Source organism: Fringilla coelebs, assembly GCF_963513975.1.
Source record: "Fringilla coelebs genome assembly, chromosome: Z".
Lineage (NCBI taxonomy): Eukaryota > Metazoa > Chordata > Aves > Passeriformes > Fringillidae > Fringilla > Fringilla coelebs.
In genome coordinates this window covers 15,514,104-15,532,891 of record NC_140031.1, presented here as the reverse complement: position 1 = coordinate 15,532,891, position 18,788 = coordinate 15,514,104, and the positions used below count along the sequence as shown (strand labels likewise).

General features: G+C 38.4%; 1 protein-coding gene across 1 annotated transcript; it reads left to right on the top strand.

Annotated features, from left to right (window-relative positions):
* Positions 1-366: 366 nt before the first annotated feature.
* On the top strand, positions 367-17,597 carry EMB (embigin; the record flags this gene model as incomplete). Its single annotated transcript, XM_084224696.1, has 8 exons — positions 367-454; positions 5,323-5,403; positions 8,389-8,463; positions 10,575-10,734; positions 12,037-12,125; positions 15,536-15,660; positions 16,606-16,882; positions 17,560-17,597. The coding sequence occupies 8 exons, from the start codon at positions 367-369 to the stop codon at positions 17,595-17,597; spliced, it is 933 nt and encodes a 310-aa protein (XP_084080822.1).
* Between the last annotated feature and the right edge of the window lie 1,191 nt (positions 17,598-18,788).

Sequence of the window (18,788 nt, the reverse complement as noted above, 5' to 3'; positions counted from 1 at the left end):
GGGAGCACCCGCCCTCCTCAGCCACTTAAAGCGCTGCGGGCCCTCCGCAGAGCACATCCTCACGCGGAGGGCAGCCGTTGTGGTAGCGGCGCCTTAGCGGCGGTAGTTTTTCTCTTTTTTTTCTTTTTTTTTTTTTTTTTTTGTGTGAGTGTGTGATTTTTTTGTTATTGTTGGGGGCTTTTTTTTTTTGCCTGTATTTTTCGCCACAGTGAATTTGGAGCAGCTTTGCTTTGCATTTGACCCCCGTCGTTGCTGGAGTAGCCGGCTCTCCCGCAGAGCCGCTCCGGCCCGCTTGAGGCGTCCTCAGGTGGCGCAGCCCGCGGGGCGTGGATCTGAGCCGAGCCAGGGGAGCGCGGCGGGGGCACCATGCCTGCCACCTTCTCCGGCCGCTGCCTGCTGTGCCTGCCGCTGCTGCTGCTGCTCTGCACCAGCCTCTCGGGTGGGAACCCTGCAGGTAAATGTAAACTCTCCCCGGGCCGGGTCCCGTCCGTCCTCCGTGCCGGGAGGGCCGGAGCGAGCTGAACCGTCCACTGCCTGGGAGCAAAGGTCCTCCTTGGCTCCGCAGCATCCCCCCCGGCTCTCGGGGGACGTAGCGCTGTCCCAGCACGGCAACTGCCTTTTGGCCTTGCCTGTGGAAGCGGCTGAGACGTTTCTCTTTCTTAGCGGCCCCGACCCTTCCTGGTGCCCCCCGTCTCCCTCAGGAGATCGGGGCTCTCGCTGTCCCCCAGCACCGAAGCGGTGAACGGCCGCAGGTGGGCAGAGCCGTAACGGCAGTCAGCCGTCCCGTACCCTCAGCACCCTCTCCCTCACTTACCAAAGGGTTTATTGGCTCACAGGTGCAGGATTGGGAGGGTGTGGTGGTGTGTCTTGTTTCTGTCCTGTCCTGAGTAAAGCGTTTAAATGAAAAAAAAAACCCCAAAAAAATAAAACGGAAAAAAAACCCCGCAAAACGGCCAATTCACCCCCATACGAATCGATAGGTTACATTACTAAGGTATCTGTGTGCATAATGGATTATGAGGGATGCTCCTTGGGATTTGTTTTTGCGTTTTTAAATATAGCATTTAAAATCCATGAAGAAAGAGGAAGTTGAGCTTTCTGGGCCTTATGCCTCCTCTAGAGGCTTTCAGCAGTTCAGGAGCAGGCCAGTTCTTTCTCAGGAAATATGATCTTATTTCTAGAACTAGTGGATTTCTGCTAATTTTTTGTGTTGTTTCTGAGGTATTGCATATAAGTAGAAAAGTATTACAGCAGGCATTACCAGATTGCTGGTGTTTGCTGTGCGGGGTGAGATTATTGGAGTAGGTCTTGGCATGGCCAAGATTTCTGTCCTGTGTATGTGAGCATATACTTCTTGTATGTGAACATCAATGCTATGACTTGAATTCACTGTGGTTTAGCTCCACCTTCCAGTTTGTGAAATACAAGCAGTTATGTTTTCTTCTGCTTCCAGTGCACTTCCTAGTACCGAGAATACCAGTAGTGCTCCGTAGGTGATGATGGTACCCTCTCTAAAATTTCACATAATGTGAAAGGAAACATACTTTGTACTTGTCATGTTTGAAATGAGTATTTAAGTATGTACACAGACAAAAATCTACTTTGTAGTTCTTAAGTCTTCTTTAAAATACATATGTATTTATGTACACATAGAACATGAAATCCTTTCTAGCAGTTTACTTAATTGAGGATTTTTTTGCGTGCAAATGGTCTGGATATTTTTAGGAATGTGTGAGTCAGCATGTGGCTAATTGTTCTACGATAGTCATTTTTGATAACTGTTAATGCCAAAACCCATACTTGATGGTGTTTGAAGCAGTTTTAAGTTTATGTGAAGCTGTTGGTGAAATGAAATGATAGCCTCTCATGGGAAGAAACAAACAAGTGAATCAAACAGCAAAACCTTCTTTGTATTTCCAAAAACTGCTCAAATCTACCATCTTCCTAAAGTGGAGGGCATCGTGGTTTAGAGCAGGCTTCAGAAATAAGCTACTAGCTTTAGTATTTTTCATCTGTATAGAGTGAAGATGTTGTTTTCCAAACTTCTGTTAAATGTTTTTACAGCTGTATGAACTAGATAGGGGGGCATCATACTGTGACTTCTGTTATGATTTACGTGAAAAAATGGTAGTTTACTCTTTCATTGGTTATTAACTAAATGTGTATGAAGCTAGTTAGCACGGGAACTCTGTACACACCTGCAGCAAAGGGAAGTTCATGACACCTGAAGGGAGAAAAACTTAAAACTTTTCCAGTGAAGTCCAGAAACTGTGTTTGTTTTGGAGATGTGAGGGTGCTTCATCCAAAAGAAATGCTTGCAGTAAAAGTAAGCAGAAGGAGCACTTGGACACAGGGACTGAGTTGCAGAAAGGTAAATTGCATGGTCTGCAGGCTGGTCAGGCAGATGCCCCAAAAGCCCAGATTTTAGATTTTTATTTTGAGATAATATCTTGAGGAAAATCTTTATTTTGTTATTCTTATCTTAGTCATGTAACTGTTTTAGTTACTTGTTTTGGAAAAATCTAAACTATTGCTTTTATTTTGCATTGAGTTAAGGGTAATTTCTAACCGAGTGTCAGAACACTGTTGTTCAGAGCTTGCTGCTTTGTTTGGGTTAACCTTTGTGGTTGTCTTGATTTAGTTGTAGCAAGTGCTGCCAGATTGATTTAGGACAAATAGTCCCACCACATCTCATCTCTCACTTTTTGCTCCTGAAGAATTCAAGGAGCTGTGAGTATAGAACACGCCTCATTCCTTACAGACTTTGCTTCCAAGTTGGGTTTTTCTGGTTTGACCTGAGGGACCAGCTTTTATCAGGGTATTTGGGGGGCCTTAATGTTGATTCTCTGATGTCTCTGGGGCATGAGGAGGTTCTGATGGCAGGTTTTGGATGCTGCTGAATGCATGTGATCTTTAAAAGTATATGATTGATATTAAATTAAACTGTAAAATAAAGATGTTAAATTAAACCAAATTGTATTTCAGCCATTTCTTACTCAGCTGCTTTTCTGGCTGAAAGACAGCAAGTAGATTAAGCCTGAAATTACTCTGGTAATAGTGAGCATGGTACATCCATACTCTTTTGGCCCAAAATACCGACTGCCATATGAGGCAGAAGTAAAGTGTAGAAAACGAAATTCATTATATCATACTCTTTCCTATTCCTTTCCTCCCTTCCTGCATGAAAATCAAGGAAATGAGACCTCTAGCTACCACACTATTGGTTAAATCTAGTGCAAAACTACTATAGGCTAAGGTGTGCAGCCGTGACTCAACAGTTTGAGAAGTTACTCCACAGGGCTTGCTTACATCATTGCCTGGCTGGATGACACTAATGGTGCACTGTTGGCCCATCCTGATCTCCAGTGCTAGTCAGTGAGTATATATGAGAGGAAGAGAGTGGTGGAATAATATCTTTGTTCTGTGTAGATTGACGTGTGGACAGGTAAAGTGAAAGATACATAAGCAGGGGTGACAAAAATAACGCTACTTGACTTCTTTCACTTGCTACATGAATAAGGAGGAGAGCCAAGTTGGGAACCCTGTTAGTATGCAAACCACATTGCAGGTTAATGCTTTCATTGCAGAGAGATAACAGAGCTGCTGTATAGCTTGGCACTGACACCTCTTAAATTTATCATCTTTGGGGATATTAATTAATGTGGAGGTGATCCATGACATACTTAGAACAACTCAAGATGCTGCAGATATAAAAATTCATGGAGATCTTTCTTCAGTTGTGCTATGAATATCAGAAAAATAATAGCTCTCCCTGCTCAGTACCTCTATCAGGCAAACAACAGGGCTCAGTCTTTATATTGTCTGGCTCATAAGCTAGCACATCTTCAGAGCAGTTCTTTTCTTAACAAAGGGCTGGGAGGGAACAGCTGGCTGTGGGGCCAGTGGACTGATAAAAAAGTGGGCTGCATTTAAGAAACACTAATGCTTAATTCTTCTAATATCTTTTGACTACTGTGTTTTACTCTTGATCCAAAGTGGTTGAAGTATGAAGTATTGGCAGACTGAGACAGCAGGTGATGTGAGCCAGCCATGGCTGTGATGGAGTAACTGTGTGCTCGAGGTACCAGTGGAGACTCTATAGGTTGTCTCTGCCTATTGGTGCTGAAATGAGGTAGGAGTGTTAGTAACGTTCATTTGTAGGAAACGGCACAGTGCTGACTTCATCTTCTGGAGAAGGCATGTGGTTCTCAAGTCTGAATGCACTTAAACTGTGATGCAGCTTTTCACTGTTCACTTAAGAGTTCGACTGGATCCTTGTGGGTCCCTTCCAATTCAGAATATTCTGTGATTTTTTTTTTGTTCCGTGCGTGTTGCTGTCTTGGGTGTCCAGAAGAGTTCATTATGCCAATTCCACCCCTCTGGCAAGACTTTAATTACAAATGCACAATATATGTCTTTTCCTTGTGTGGCTGAATCACTTTTCCCTGATATTCTACTGCTATGGCACTGGAATATGTCCTGGAATACTTTTTTCAGTAAAGATAGTACGAAATAAACACTAGCTGTCATCCAAAGGTGGAACTATAGGAATGAGGATGCACTTCCATTCTTCTAAAACATCTAGAGATCTTGATTTTCTTAAAAAGAATGACACAACTACTAAGCAAGTCCTTTGCCTCTTCTGTTGCTGTTCGTTTTCCAGTCAAGAACACAAAGCAGACTAGAGTTTTAAATGGTTCTTGTAAAAACTGTGTTATAGGAGGAGGATCAGATTTGCAGTGGTACTGAGGAATATTGGAAATAATTGTTAGTATGAGATGCTGAAGTTACTGTTTGATATAGATGTCTTTTCATTACTGTGGTGCTAGTGGAAGTAAAGGAGGTATGTTCATTGCTTGTTCATCACACTAGATTTGTAAAGTTGTAATGAAGTCCGTACTCTATTGGAAAATCTACTGATCTGTATTAAAGGTAATTGACCAATGTCAGTGGCATAAGTGGTGTTTTAAGCCTATGAACGAAAAGGATGTGAGTACAGCTTAAAAAGTTGCTGGAACATTCTGAGGAGTGACTTTGCCTGCCTGTAAGCTAACTGCAAGAAAATAACACTCTACAGAAATTAGAGATAAAATAAATGTTGCCTCCATTCTTTAATCTTCTCTTGCCTAAAGTGACATAAACAGCAAAAAACAATTTCTTTTCTTATACATTTTTTAATGTGTATGCTCAGAACTTGGGGAAAAAAATGGGGGAGAAAGGCTGAGGTGAGGACATGCTGATAGGATTATTTTCCTGAAGTTGTTTTTTCTAACTCAGAAGTTTCTTTAAACTTTTTCTGGTGTTTTGTTTTGTTTCTTTTAGATCCAGCTATGACAACACAAGATTCCAATCAGACTCAGGTGATTTCTGTGACTAAGATGCAAACTGGACATGAATTATCTGGTAATTGTTTTATTTCAGTACACTTCAAACTATAGACTTTTTTCCTATTGATATTTATTTATTGTACAGAATCAACATTTTCACACTTAAGTCTCTTGAAATAAGATTGTGACTTTTTGGAAGAAACAGAAGTAGATACAGCACCTAGGTCTTTCAAAGCCACTGCAAGAGCCTGAGTGTCCTAAGTATCTCCAGAACTGTAAAAAGCTATGCAGCTACCAGTTTCATGACCTGTTGCCCTTAGGCATGTATGCCTTAAAAGCAGCCAATGACCCTGGAGGTTGGGCGGTGCCCAGCTAGTGCCACTGCAGGGAGGTTGTGTTCTAGCCTTAAGTTTTTAATATGGGAGCTCTTTATGCTTGTGTATTAGTGAAAGCTATAAAAAATGCCCTTGCATCACTGTGCCTGCTAGCTTCATCTTTCTTAATTATGGCTGTGTCAAAACTGTCTGTTGTCCCTTATACCTTAATTTTATTTTTAACAAGGAGCTGAGAATAAGTTCCAGGCAGGACAGGAAACCAATGATTATTGGTTCTACTTCTTTCTCCATAAAGATCAGAGAATCAGAATTTCAGCATTGTCCCAGCGCTTATGTCGATTAGTGCAAGTCAAACATGAGCTAAGTTATATTTCTATGTGAACTCACCCAATTTCTGGCAAGTTAGTTCACCTAAAAATTGGGTTCTTTTATGAGATAATGGTATATATCTGGTGTTCATCTTCAGAGCTTTTAGTACAATGTGAGAACTAGGAGTGCCATAGCTAATAGATTCAATAACTCTCTACATACGTGAAATATAGAAAATGTTTCATATAGTATGACCTCATCTGAATAATTTCATTTGATACATGAATTGAGGAAGAAAGTCAGTATGAAAGTCCTGTTTGTTGCAAGATGCTTTAAAGGCTGTCTAGTTTTTTTTCTGGCTGGATCTACCATATGAACTAGCCCTGGTACCTTCTGAATGTATCATTGTGATGATTTTGGTGAAAAAGCAGGGGATGCGTGTACTGGACTGACATAAACTCAGCTGATCTGTGACAGCCCTGGCATGCTGTCTGAGTGCTTGTGCACACAGACAAGCTAAGATCTGCCAGAACTTTTCAGCCTTGATATTATTTCCTGGGTAAACACTTGGACTAGTTTACATCTCCATGGGACAGAGATCAAGGCTTGTTGGGTTCTTGTGTAGAGCCAACAGGACTATTGTCTACTGCTTTGATTTCTCTTCTTAAAAGGCCATTTTGTACTATTAGTAAAGATTGACAACAACCTACTGTCAACAGCCCCAAATGAAATAGACTGAAGTTCTGTTCTTCCATAGCAAACACCTTAATATACTCATTTGTTTTTATTTAAACTGATTGAAACTTGAGGGAAAGTGTGAAAATGCAGATGGAATGAGCCAGGAGGAGGGTGCCAGTGGCACAGAATTTCTTGTGCTGTGAGCTTGAGAGGATGTTTTCTGAAACTGGCCAACGACTTGAAAAGGCAGGTGTACATCTACTTATACTGTTAGATGCAAACCCACCAGCAGGGACGTCCTTCAGCACAGCCAGATCCTCTCAGCTGTAGCTCAAAGACATACATTTATTGTCTTTACCTGAGAGTTGAGTATTTTATGCAAGGGAAGAAATGGAGTAATTGTGATGAGATGTAGGCTTTCAGAGATGCTATTTCTACTTAACAGTGGTCGCTTTGGCCACCCAATGCATCTCTCAGTGGGAAGACTAAAAGTGTAGCCTAGTTCCTCTATCTTTTTAATTGTCATTTGGATTCTTCACAATCCATGAATAGCAGATGTAATCAAGCCCCTTTCCTTCTACAAAAACCAGAATAATTTTCTCTTACAATGCTGTGTGACTGGGCAGGAATAGTCTCTAATTACTGTTCATATATTTCTGCAATGCATTATGAAATATTTGACAATAAAATTACGTCCAACCATGTAAAAGCATGTGTGGCTTAAAACATTTAGTGTGTCTTTTGGGGTGATGTTGAAATCTATTTCTTTCTTTTCATCACCTTATTTTAAAGAAGATTATTGTAGCTGGGATTCATCTGTTAGAGCTGCAGTTTATCAATTTGCTTTCCTTCTCTGTTCTTGAAATGCATGAGAACAAGTGATGGGAACAGACTGTGCTTGGAGTTGCTTTATTCAAACTTTGTAGAGCTTTATAAAAGATCTCATACTCTCTGAAGGTTGTGTGATCCACAGCCTCACCAAAAAGGAAGTTTGGTGACCATACACCTTGTAAATGTAGGTTTTCCCAGCAAAAGGAGAATAATATTTTTAGGTCAGCCATATGATGGTTAATATTGGTATCCTTTCTTTGTAGAAGGGCATTGTCTGCTCTGTATCAGAAGTTTTGAGAAGCAGCGACAGTCTTTGACCATTTTATTGTTGACCACAAAGTGTTCTTGCCTCCGAATTCATTAAAGCAGCGCTTAGATTAGATTGCCTACCTCTGACTTCCTGTCTGTGTTGTTAGATTGTAGTAGCTTTGGCAATGGCAGCATTCTGTTGTTCTGGGCTTTTTTTTTTTTGGGTGAGTTTTGTTGGTTGGTTGGCTTGAGTTTTTAAAATTTTTCTAAAGCTTATTACTTTTTCAAGAATTACTTAAACATTGATGTGGTCCTGTATGTAAGCTATAGGTGACTCTTTGAGTCAATCTGTAAAACAGCGATGACATTTTAGATACTGACATTCATAACTGCAACATTACTATAAAGATGGAAACCTTTATCTAACAGCGTGATTCTATAACAGCAACCCCACAACCCTGCTGCTTTAAGTATGGCTGCTAAGACAGGTTTATAAAAGGATCACTGCAGTAGTCAGCACTTGGCAAGGTCTGTTTTCTTCTTTCGAGACTGCTATAACTAATAATTGCCAAGCCATACTGTGTGATTGTGTCATTATTTATATATTATTTATATAGGATAACTTAACTTTGTTTCCACCCAAACCTCGTTATGTCCAGATGCTGCTACACAAGAGCTCATGCCAGGAAGCAAGCAGAGCGGTGGTACAGAGTATGAGATAACCTTACCTGGTGGTGAGTGTGTTACTTTTTGTCTTCCAATTATTTTGTATTGAATGTGAGTGCACACAAACTTTCATACTAGTTGTAAAAGCATCTAGAAGGGCAAGTTCTTGATAAAGAGGTGTTCACCGTGAGCATGTGATGAGCCCAGTGAAAGGGAAGTACATTTATGTTGTTATTAAATTCTCTGTTCTGGTAATAACTATTATGCAGTGGAGAATTAGATTCCTACTTTTATTAAAACTAAAAGTAAAACTAATTCATAACTCCTCCTCCAAATCAGTTGAAACAAGAGTTTTCTTGCACTAGTGAATCCCCTTGGAGAGACCACATGAACTGGAGTATTTGCTGAACAGCAGGTGTTAGCTTAGCAACATTGCAGGAGTTGAAGTGTGAAGAACAGCAAAAATAAACCTGTTCCTAAAGTACGTATGAAGTTCCCAGTTGCCAAACAAAAGTCTAGAATTAATTTCTTGGATAGCTGAAGAAACTGACCTAACTGAAATATCTCTGGAAGATTTGCAAAGTACTGGTGTAATATTTTAAGGCTGTAATTTTGCATTTATGCTGCATTTTCTTCTAGCAGGAAACTTAAAGTACTGTCTGTTTCCTGTTCTGGTATCTGCACTCTCAGTACAGGGAGGCCCAGAAATCAATCTTGCTATTGATTAATTTTCAACATCATCTGTTTTTATGTTTCATTCATTCACATTTTAGAATCATTTCATAAGGGACAGATACTGTTTTCAGCTTGTACAATTAGTCTGACTGTGAAACTTCTGCTGCTGTGGAACCAATTCCAGTTGTAAAATTTTGATCATAAACAACTTCAACAAGCTGAGTTATGCTTGGCTCATATTTAATCGGCTTAATTGCCTTAATTAATGAGTTTCAGTGACTGATGTTGCTCTGCAATGGAAGACTGAGGTGTTGCACTTCTAAGTTTATCTCCAGTTTGCCAGATTTGAATTATTTTGGCTGGAACTTGCAGTTCTGAATATGCTGTTCTTCAGGTTATACATGCCAGATCCAGTGAAGTTCACTTACTCTGGATCTGGTGCCATCACTCAAGTGAGACTTCGCTGCTGCATAGGTATGACTTACATTCCTAGGTCAGTGAGCTGTACCTTAAAACTTCATTTTCTCTTAGAAGGAATGTGAGCTATGCAATGCACCTATAGTTTTTTGACCACCAAGTACTACAGGGTACATCTAGAATTGAAGTGAGGCATGCATAAATTTTCTTGGAGTATTTAGATGATGAACCACACTTCTATCCAGAAGGCTTGAATGAAAAGGCCAGTTATGGAATAAAATGTCAGTACAAATGGGTAAAACATCCAAAGTGTTTTCTTATAGAAGGCTGTTTCTATGGATCAGAGAAGATATTTGCTGTTGATACCTACTTTTTAGATGTGTTTATTTTATGCTTATGAATCTATACTCATAAAAAGCAAAGAACGGACAGGTTTTTCTACTCTACTGCATTATTTTCCTACTGTGACTCTGCTAACTTTCCAGGAAGGCAAAGGTGGCCCTAAATGTGTTTGAAGAGGATTTGGTGTCATCTTGAGTAACTGTAGGCATGAAATGCCTGATCCAACTATGTTAAGGTTGCCGATTTTATCAGTAGCTTCCCTAGCAATAGGATATGATATACCTGTGATCTCACAGTATCATAAAATCTGCAACTGGCTAAGATCCAAATAGTTACAGGTACTTAGATCTTACCCTTCCTGACATTAATATAATTTTCTATATACATATTAAGTACTTAATTTTTTTTGGTTTGGATTAAATAATCTAAAAACTTAAGTCTGTCTCCTAAGTCCGTCTTGCTCTCAGTGAAATGAGTATTTATGCTTCTATATTAGAGCCCTCTAGGAAGTTTACCTACAGATTGGGAGTGTGTTATTTTGTAAAGGGATATGTATTTTAACTCAGTTATTACTCAAATGAAAATTGCTGTGAAACTCTGATTTGCAGGGGCTTTTTTGCTGTGAGAGTATAAAGAGCACCTGTGTCCACCTGTAATCCTGTATATGTAAATGGAGTCTCTGAAGTTCCTTCACTGAGAATGAGGAAATACATTTTTCCATTAAATGTTTTTAAACTTCTTACAGGTGTGTCTGAAAAAACAGTGTCTTTGGCCAGTCCAGGTAAAGTTGAACTTATATGCAAATTAGATCCGAATTCCAATTTGAAAAATCCTGAAGTGACTTGGAAAAAAGGAAGTGAAACAATCAGTCACACCAGTAAAACTCACAACAGCTGGGCCATCCAGTAAGTAGTTCTTTACATTTTGATTTGCGGGTTCTAATGAGTTATCTTATAAACAGTGCCCAATACTAGTAATGTGTATATGAGAAAAGGGAAAAATGCAGAGAATAATCAACATACTGAAGCTGTCAGAAAGGAGAAAGATTGCAGGTACCTCAAGCCTGGGAAATGAGCTCCTGTGTTTCTTCTAATGCACATAAAAAACTGTTTGGTTTTTTTTTTTAAAGAGCATAGAATAATGAAGCAGTTCCTTAAAGTCTAGTAGGTCTTTTCAGTAAGTGAAATAATAATCAGTCTAAGATTAAAATTTTTTAGCAATTTTTCTTTCCACTCCCTCACTTTCCACATGCTCTTTTCCACCTCATTGCTGCTTTGCAAGAGTCTGGAAGGCATCAATGGTCATTTTCTTTCCTTCATAGGTAGCAAAAGGTAGAAATGAGATTTCCACTAAAGATATTTTGAAGGTTTTCTTAAGTCATTCAGATCTCAACAGAAACTCAAAAATATGTTGTAGAAGCCTTTCTATAATCAATACAATTTATTGTTCTTTAGAATTAGGCCAATTACATATTTTAACTGATTGGTCTCCATTTGATTTCTGTATAGTTTTAAGAGCAGTATTACTTAGATAAAATTTCTATTTATCTATTATTATCTATTAGTTATCTATTGTTATCTATTATCTATCTATATCTGTTATTATCTGTCTGTTTCTATTCTTTTTCTGCAGAAAATATGATGAGAATATAGCTGTCACTTTCTTGATAATCCATATACACAGACACGTAAATATTTTTTAAAGTGATAGTAAAATGTCTATTTTACCAGTGGAGAAGATGTTGGACTTCATTAGATGAAAGCTCTTTAAAATTATTTTATTTATTTTTTTATTTATTTAGTGTTGAAAAGATCAGTTAAATGTTTTTTTCTTCTTGAAGCCCTACAGATGATATGCTTCTTAGTTCATATGGTGAACCCATGTCTAACTCAGTAATCTGTAGATAATGCTGCTTAAAGATGTCCTTCTGTTAGCATGAAGGGTGAAAATGTTGTTCATGATACAAAGTGTGCTTGTGCTCTTCTGTTTTCTTAAAAATATTAGGCCGTTTCTAGTGCATTAGGCATTGCACTAAACCTGAATCCTAGTGTCTCAGTGGTGGCATCTTCTCTACTCATTAATAATTCTTACTGTTTTCTCTAGAATGCTAATTAGCAGTCACTTGTAATGGAACAAAAAGAAAATACAAAAAAAACCCCAAATTTATGGGTTTTTTATGGTTTTGTTTTGTTTTTTTTATTTTCAAGAGTGACCGTCTCAGGGACCAGCGATCTGGGAAGTTACACTTGTTATCTGAAGGCTGATAGAATACTGAGTGGTACATTTCATTTGACCGGTAATTTAATTGATTAGTATTTTTTAAAAATTTTTGTTTCAGCTGACTACTGCAAAGCTGCATTAATATTCCTTCTGGAGAGTATGAAAATTGCAACGTAATTTGATAAGTAATGGCTAATATAGTCAGGCTAAGTGAGAATAACTATTGAAGTAATTTCTGTAGCGTGGATTGAAGAATTTTGAGCCAGAAACTAAAAGCCTTTAAAAAAAATTGTAATAACCAAAAGAGCATACAACTCTGTTTTTTACCCTTCTTGACTAACTGGTTTCCCTTTCCCTCTCCAGATGTGAATACACTTCACTTTCTAGGGCATGAGATTACAGGATGGTGTCTCAGATAAATTTCTTCAAAAAGCAGAGCCAATAATTTGAAATTTGAATCTGAGGTTAGGTGTTAAAAGTGAAGTAGTGGTAGCTAAAATGGGGGCAGGTTTTTTAAAATTTTATTTGTATTTCTGAAACACTACATCATTGCTTTAGTGTTTCTTTTATTCTGTAATACTATAAGAACAGTACTTGGATGAACAATTAGTGTACTTCATTTGGGCAGTATGAGTGCCCTTTCTTCTGTTTTGTTTTCTTCTCCAATAATGTTACCCTGGAAGTAGCAGGTGAAATTCAAATGCATGGAAGATATGTGGAAATGATAATAAAAGCTGCTGAGGTGATGAACATCTCTGATGGGAGTTAATCCTTTCTCTATTCCTACCATCCACACTTTGCAAAGAGCAAGGCAGGATAGGTGGATACAGAGACATTTTCCCTAAACACAGGCTCTGAGAAAACCCAACCTAACCTTAGCTAAATTAAGCAGTGGGGCTCGCTAATTCTTAAGGTGCAAGCTGCCTTTGTTCAGTGGGATATCCAGTAATAGGACTTGAGGAAACTCACATGGGTTCAAATATCAGACACTGATAACCTGCTTTCAGACCTTCAGCCAGGAGAGACTAGATTGCAGTGCTGAATAAAGACAAAGTTGTAGTTTATTCAGGCCTTTTTATCTCTAAAAAATAATTATGTATTTTTCTTGTCAGCATGTGGGTAAGGTTTAGTCAAATACCTAACCAAGTCAGTGTAGATGGAAAAAAGTCCAAGGAGAATTTTTTACAGATTTTTTTTTAAGTACATGATAACTATTACAGTAAGGGCAGCAATGAGTCAATAGGAAAGTCATCTTTTCCAGAACAGTGCATAGGACTGGTTGATTTATTATAAGATCAAAGAATTGCTGCCTGATGGTTGAATGCTGCTACTTCTGATGCCATAAAAAGTACTGGCTTGATGCGTTTTTAGATTAAGGCAAGAGGGGAGGAAATGGGAAAGAGAAGTCCTTGAATCTTCCAGTCAATAATGCAGGGAGAACAATTTTCACACTGAAAGATGAGTAATGTGTTTGTATAGACTCAGTGGCTTAAGTCATCGCTGCTTTAACTAACTGCAATATCTTTTCCACAAGGCAGCTCGGGATTATTGCATGTGTTATCTCTCCTCTCCTTCCCCCCTAATTCCTGGCCTGGCATAACCCCTCAGATTTTGAGGAGTTATGTTTTTACTCAGGGTTGCAGAAAACAATGAGATATTTACAGGAAGTTCAAGTTAATAAACACAGAGGACATTAAGGGATGTTAGAAAATACAGTGAAGTAGTGCTATCTTCTAAAAGGGTAGAATAGGTTAATTTCTTTGCCCTTCCTTCGTTGGGGATCCTTAAGCAACAGTTGAGGGATGGGCACCATGAAATAGCTCTGGTTTTTAACACTGTGTGGAATCTTGACTGGTGTACATGCTGGTGCTGACACCTGTGTGTTTGTTTGTTTATTCAAAAGTTGGCTTTGTGTGTGCAGCAGAACTATTTTGTCACCAGATTTGGTGTGATCCACTTGAAAAAATACCTGTCACGAGCCTTGCATGCATTCAGGGATTAGCTGTTATGGAGCCAGATTCCAGAACTTGAAATGGATATTCATATCCTTACTCATGGCTAACAGGGTCACATATGTTGCTGGCATGCGTATGGCTGACCTTTGTCACTCACCAGTGTGGCTAAATCTCTTTGACTGCCACATAAGCTTATCATGGGTATAAAGGTTTTTTTTATTTTAACCTGCTTGTGTGTCTTCTACTCTTAAGTTGCAAGGGAGATTGCAGCAGTAATTAGTGAGGTCATCCCTTTTAATGGCAGCAGAGAAGATATACTGCCAGTACTCTTTCAAATTATAGTGTTTAATGAGTAAAATGTACACATTGAGAGAACTTCACTAGTAAAGAGCCTTAATGTGTGGTTCAGCAAATTCTGAGACTGAAAACGGTGATCTTGTTAACAGATTGGTTTCATAGATAGTTCTGTATAAGAAACATAAGTTTGAATACACATGAGAAGCAGACTTCTTTGGGGAAAAGATAATTCATGCTCACCAGTCAAGAAGGGGTGAGGACAAGAAAAAGCTTGTATCAAATTGTTCGTCATAACTGCTGAAAGCAAATATTTGGCCTGTTTATTCCAGTGGCATAAATAAAATCTGAAGTATGTACTGGATCTGTACTTTAAAAGTAGAGCAAATGAAACTTGAAGTAAAATTTCAAGTGAGTTGATCTGTGGAAGGCATTAGTAAACATCCTAATAAAGAGGGAAAGGAAGCAGAAATACATACTTCAGCATAATGCATTTGCTAAGCTCTAATGGTATCTGTAGGATAGTCTTAGTATATTCAATAGCCTTTCTGGGCACGTGCTTTTGGAAGTTTGTGGGTCACAAGCAGTGATAATGGCTAGGACAAGTAGCTCTGAAGTTAGACTCATGTCTTGTTTCTTGTTGACTGTATTCTGTCCTCAGCAAGGTTGGACCAAAAGTCCTTTTTATTGGCATGCACCCAAAAGTCATTGCTTCAGCTCAGAAAATGTTTAACTGCAAATCTTTATCAATCTGCATTTTTTTCTCAGTTACAGAAAAATTCTGTGTATATACAAATTGTCAGATACCATTGTGTAGTCACATTGTGGCTGAAATAGAGTTCTAGCAGTTTCTGCAGATAGAGTAAAATTGCAGGAAAATTATATGTTTGTTTCTAGAACTGAAGCATGTAGCTTGCAGCTGCCAAGGAAGGGAAAGAGGAAATGGGCAAGAGTAGAAATCGGAGTCTAATTTTTTTTTTTCACTTGACATTTGGTATTAATTGGCAACTTTCAAGATCACACAGCAACTGAAAACAGGATTCCGTTTGTCTTCTGCATGGATGACACATCTGAAATAGCTGTCAAAAATAACTTCTCATGTCACAGATGATAGAATCATGAGGGCTTTAAGTAGAAAAAGTGAATGGAGTACTATAACTGAATACCTAAATATATTCTTTGTAACACTAATGAAAACCTGGATCTCTCACTTGATTTTTTTTCTCCTTGGTCTTAGTACCACCCATTGATGGAAGAGAAAAACCTATGATCGTTTATATAGGAGATACAGGTGTAATGGTTTGTAAAACTGAGTATGATGCCAAGGATTGGACCTGGTATATGACCAATGGAAGTGAGCTGGTAAGATCTCCCTCTGTTGGGCAAGCAAAACAGTGTGACAAAAAAAAAAACCAGATACTTCGTCCTTCACTGCAAGCTCTACAAATTCCATTTCCATTAACTTTAGCAGAAATCTTTATGGAAATGGAAACAAATATCTGTAATATTTACAAGTATTTGTTGTTACAGGGAGTGACGAGTAACAGGGAGTGTAGTTTTTTAATCTGGTTTGTATGGTTTTTTTTCCAAAAAGGCCCTGCCATACTCCCAAATAAAAGGCGAGTCTTGATAGACTTATTTTTACTGTATTTATATTAGTTATACTACTCAAATCTTGCTACTGAATACAAAAATAATCTTACAGTGGGAAATGCTTTCACGTTTAAGATGTTGTAGGACCCTTTACTTCCTCCAGGTACAAGTAATTCTATTTCTTAGCCTTTGTGACCTACCTAGAAAGCACGCCTTCCTAAAACACTTTCTTTTAGCCCTCTTCTGAGGCCAGCACTTAGAGAAGGTGAAGAGATCTGTCTCCTTTATATGGCTGGAGACTAGCACTGACTTTTTTGAGTATCAGTATATTCCCGGTGAAGGAGAGCTCCCTCTTCCTGAAAGTACATGTTTTGTGCTCTGGTGAAACCCATGCATTAGATCTGGCAGCCATGGATGCCTTTGTCATTGGAGAGTCAATAGAGCCAAAGGTGCCATTTTTCTTGCCTTAAATAAACTGAAACCGGTCAGGGAGTTTGCCCACTGAAACTTTGTATTTTCTTCCACTGAGTTCAGAAGGAATTAGGGTGTCCAGCTAAAATAAACCTTTCCCTTAAATGTGGGGTAATTGTGCTTCATGAATGCCTTTTGTTCCTAACTCATTGTATGTCTCTATAGAGAACTGATTGTTGATGGTACTGTTTGATTAAATACCTCCTCATTACAGTATTAAGATTTGCAATGTGTTTTTTTTAGGTTGCCATTGATAAGATTTTGCCTAAGGACAAGTATGAAATTAAGATCTCAACTTCCACTAAAACCCGTTTGGAAATATACAGGCTCACCTTGGCAGATACTGGTGTATATTGGTGTGAAGCTGCTTTTGATTTAGGGGGCAGTAAAGCGAGGTTTGACGTTAAAGTTCGGTCCATCGCGGAACCTCTCAAACCCTTTTTAGCAGTTGTGGCTGAAGTTGCTATTCTTGTAACTACTATTGCCCTCTATGAGGTGTATTCGAAAAGGAAAGCAAACGGTAAGTTTTGGTGGGGGGTTTTTGGTTGATCGGTTTGGGATTTTTGAATTAATTTCTAGCTTTCTGTTGAAATTACAGCCAAAGGTAGCAAAGATCTATAGTGCTGCATATATGAAGTTGGGTTATTTTCACATCTGTATTTTTGAAAATTCTTTCTTCTATAACACTGCAATGAAAAGAGCTTTCACCAAGAATACTTATCCATAACTTTTCATAGACCTGGGTTTTTTTTTCCCCTTACAATACAAGAGAATTTTGAGGCTATAATTTTTGGGAGAATGCTTAGGAATGGAAGCAATTCTTGGTAGCCTTGATGGGAGAAGTTTCTTTAAAGACATTTACTAAAAAGGAGAAATGCATGTGTCTAATAATGCAGACATAAATGCATGTTAACTATATTTTGAAATACAGAAATGTGTAAACCTAGATATATATAAAAGATGATTTGTATTAAAATCAGACTAATATAACCTTATCAAAATAAGCTTTTTCACCACTTTGGAGGTAATTCCCTTGAATAGATAAACAAGGTAATTTGAAATAAATATTCAAGAAAACTAACAAAATAAAAAAATAACATCTTGTTCTGATTAAACAATTACTAAATGTACTAAACAAGACGTTTTCTATTGTTTATTAAATGGATACTTCTATATAGTACTTCTTTTGTTCTGCAGGAGGTGAAAAAGAGTTTGACCAAATTGAGCAACTGTAAGCAAAAAAGTTCCTATACTGTAGTTCAATATTTCTTCTTATGTGTATTTGTATTGTACAAAAGTGTACCTTGTTGTTGATCCCATTGGTAAGGGGGATGGTGGTCAATGTGAAAGAACAGTTTATTCTTTTCCTTAAGAACTCCTAATTCCAGAGTGAGTAGAACACTTATTTTCTACCTGGAACTTGATTTTGAAATTGATTTTTTTTTTTGGTGGTGGGATATTTTTTTTTTTTGTGTGTGTTGTTTTTGTATTTTTGTTGGGTTTTTTTTGTGAGAGCACCATGTGTCCTCGTTATAAGCTCATTCTAGATGATTATAACTTCATGGAAATAATTTCCAGGTGAAAGTGTATTAGAAGTGGCTCTATTTTTTTTTTTTTTGTTTGTTGTTTGGCAGTTTGTGGCAGTTTTTTTTTCCCAAAGTGTATTTGTCCATGTTAACATACCTTTCTCCGCTCTGCGTGTGGTCAAAGCCCTGACTCTCATATCTAAGCCTGTAGTTGCTGGGATCTTGGGAGCTGGCATGGTTGGCTGTTTTGGGGGCTAATTCCAGTCTTGCAGGAGATTTCACACTGTGGTGGTAGCTTGGGCTTCCTGGGCTGCGCGGCTGTAACCAGAGGAGCCAGGTGTAGGCACTTCTGTTGTCGTTCTACTATTCCAGGGTCTGTGTTCCCATGCTGGCTCCCCTGTCCTTAGGATCACGTATTTCTTCAGGCTTGCTTGCATAAGTATGCTCTACTTGTCTCTCTGCCTGTCCCCTGAAGCTTGGTTCCCTTATCTAACCTGTTTACCTTTTAAAAGAAGAAAGTTGCCTAACAGGCCATTTTAGATGTGTTCAGTCTACTCAGGTTTTTGTCATCTTGATCCCTTTTCTCCTCCTTTGTTTGTCTCCCTTCTTCTTCTGACCCCTTCTTTCATCTCTTTCCTGCTTCGATTCTTATTTTCTTTTTTTTTTTTCCTGCAACGATATTTGTTTTCCTGTATTGTATCCACTTTCTCATTCCTTTTTTCAGTGCTGACAATAAATTTTGGTGCTTTTCCACTTATCTGAACAGACTTAAAGCTCTAATTAAATTACAGGATAAAGTGGGAATATGTCTTAGGAATATAGTATTGTGCTGCTGAATGTTTGGGGATATGTCTTGAGTTGAAAATTGAAAAATTGTCTTTATTGCACAGCCTGCTCCTC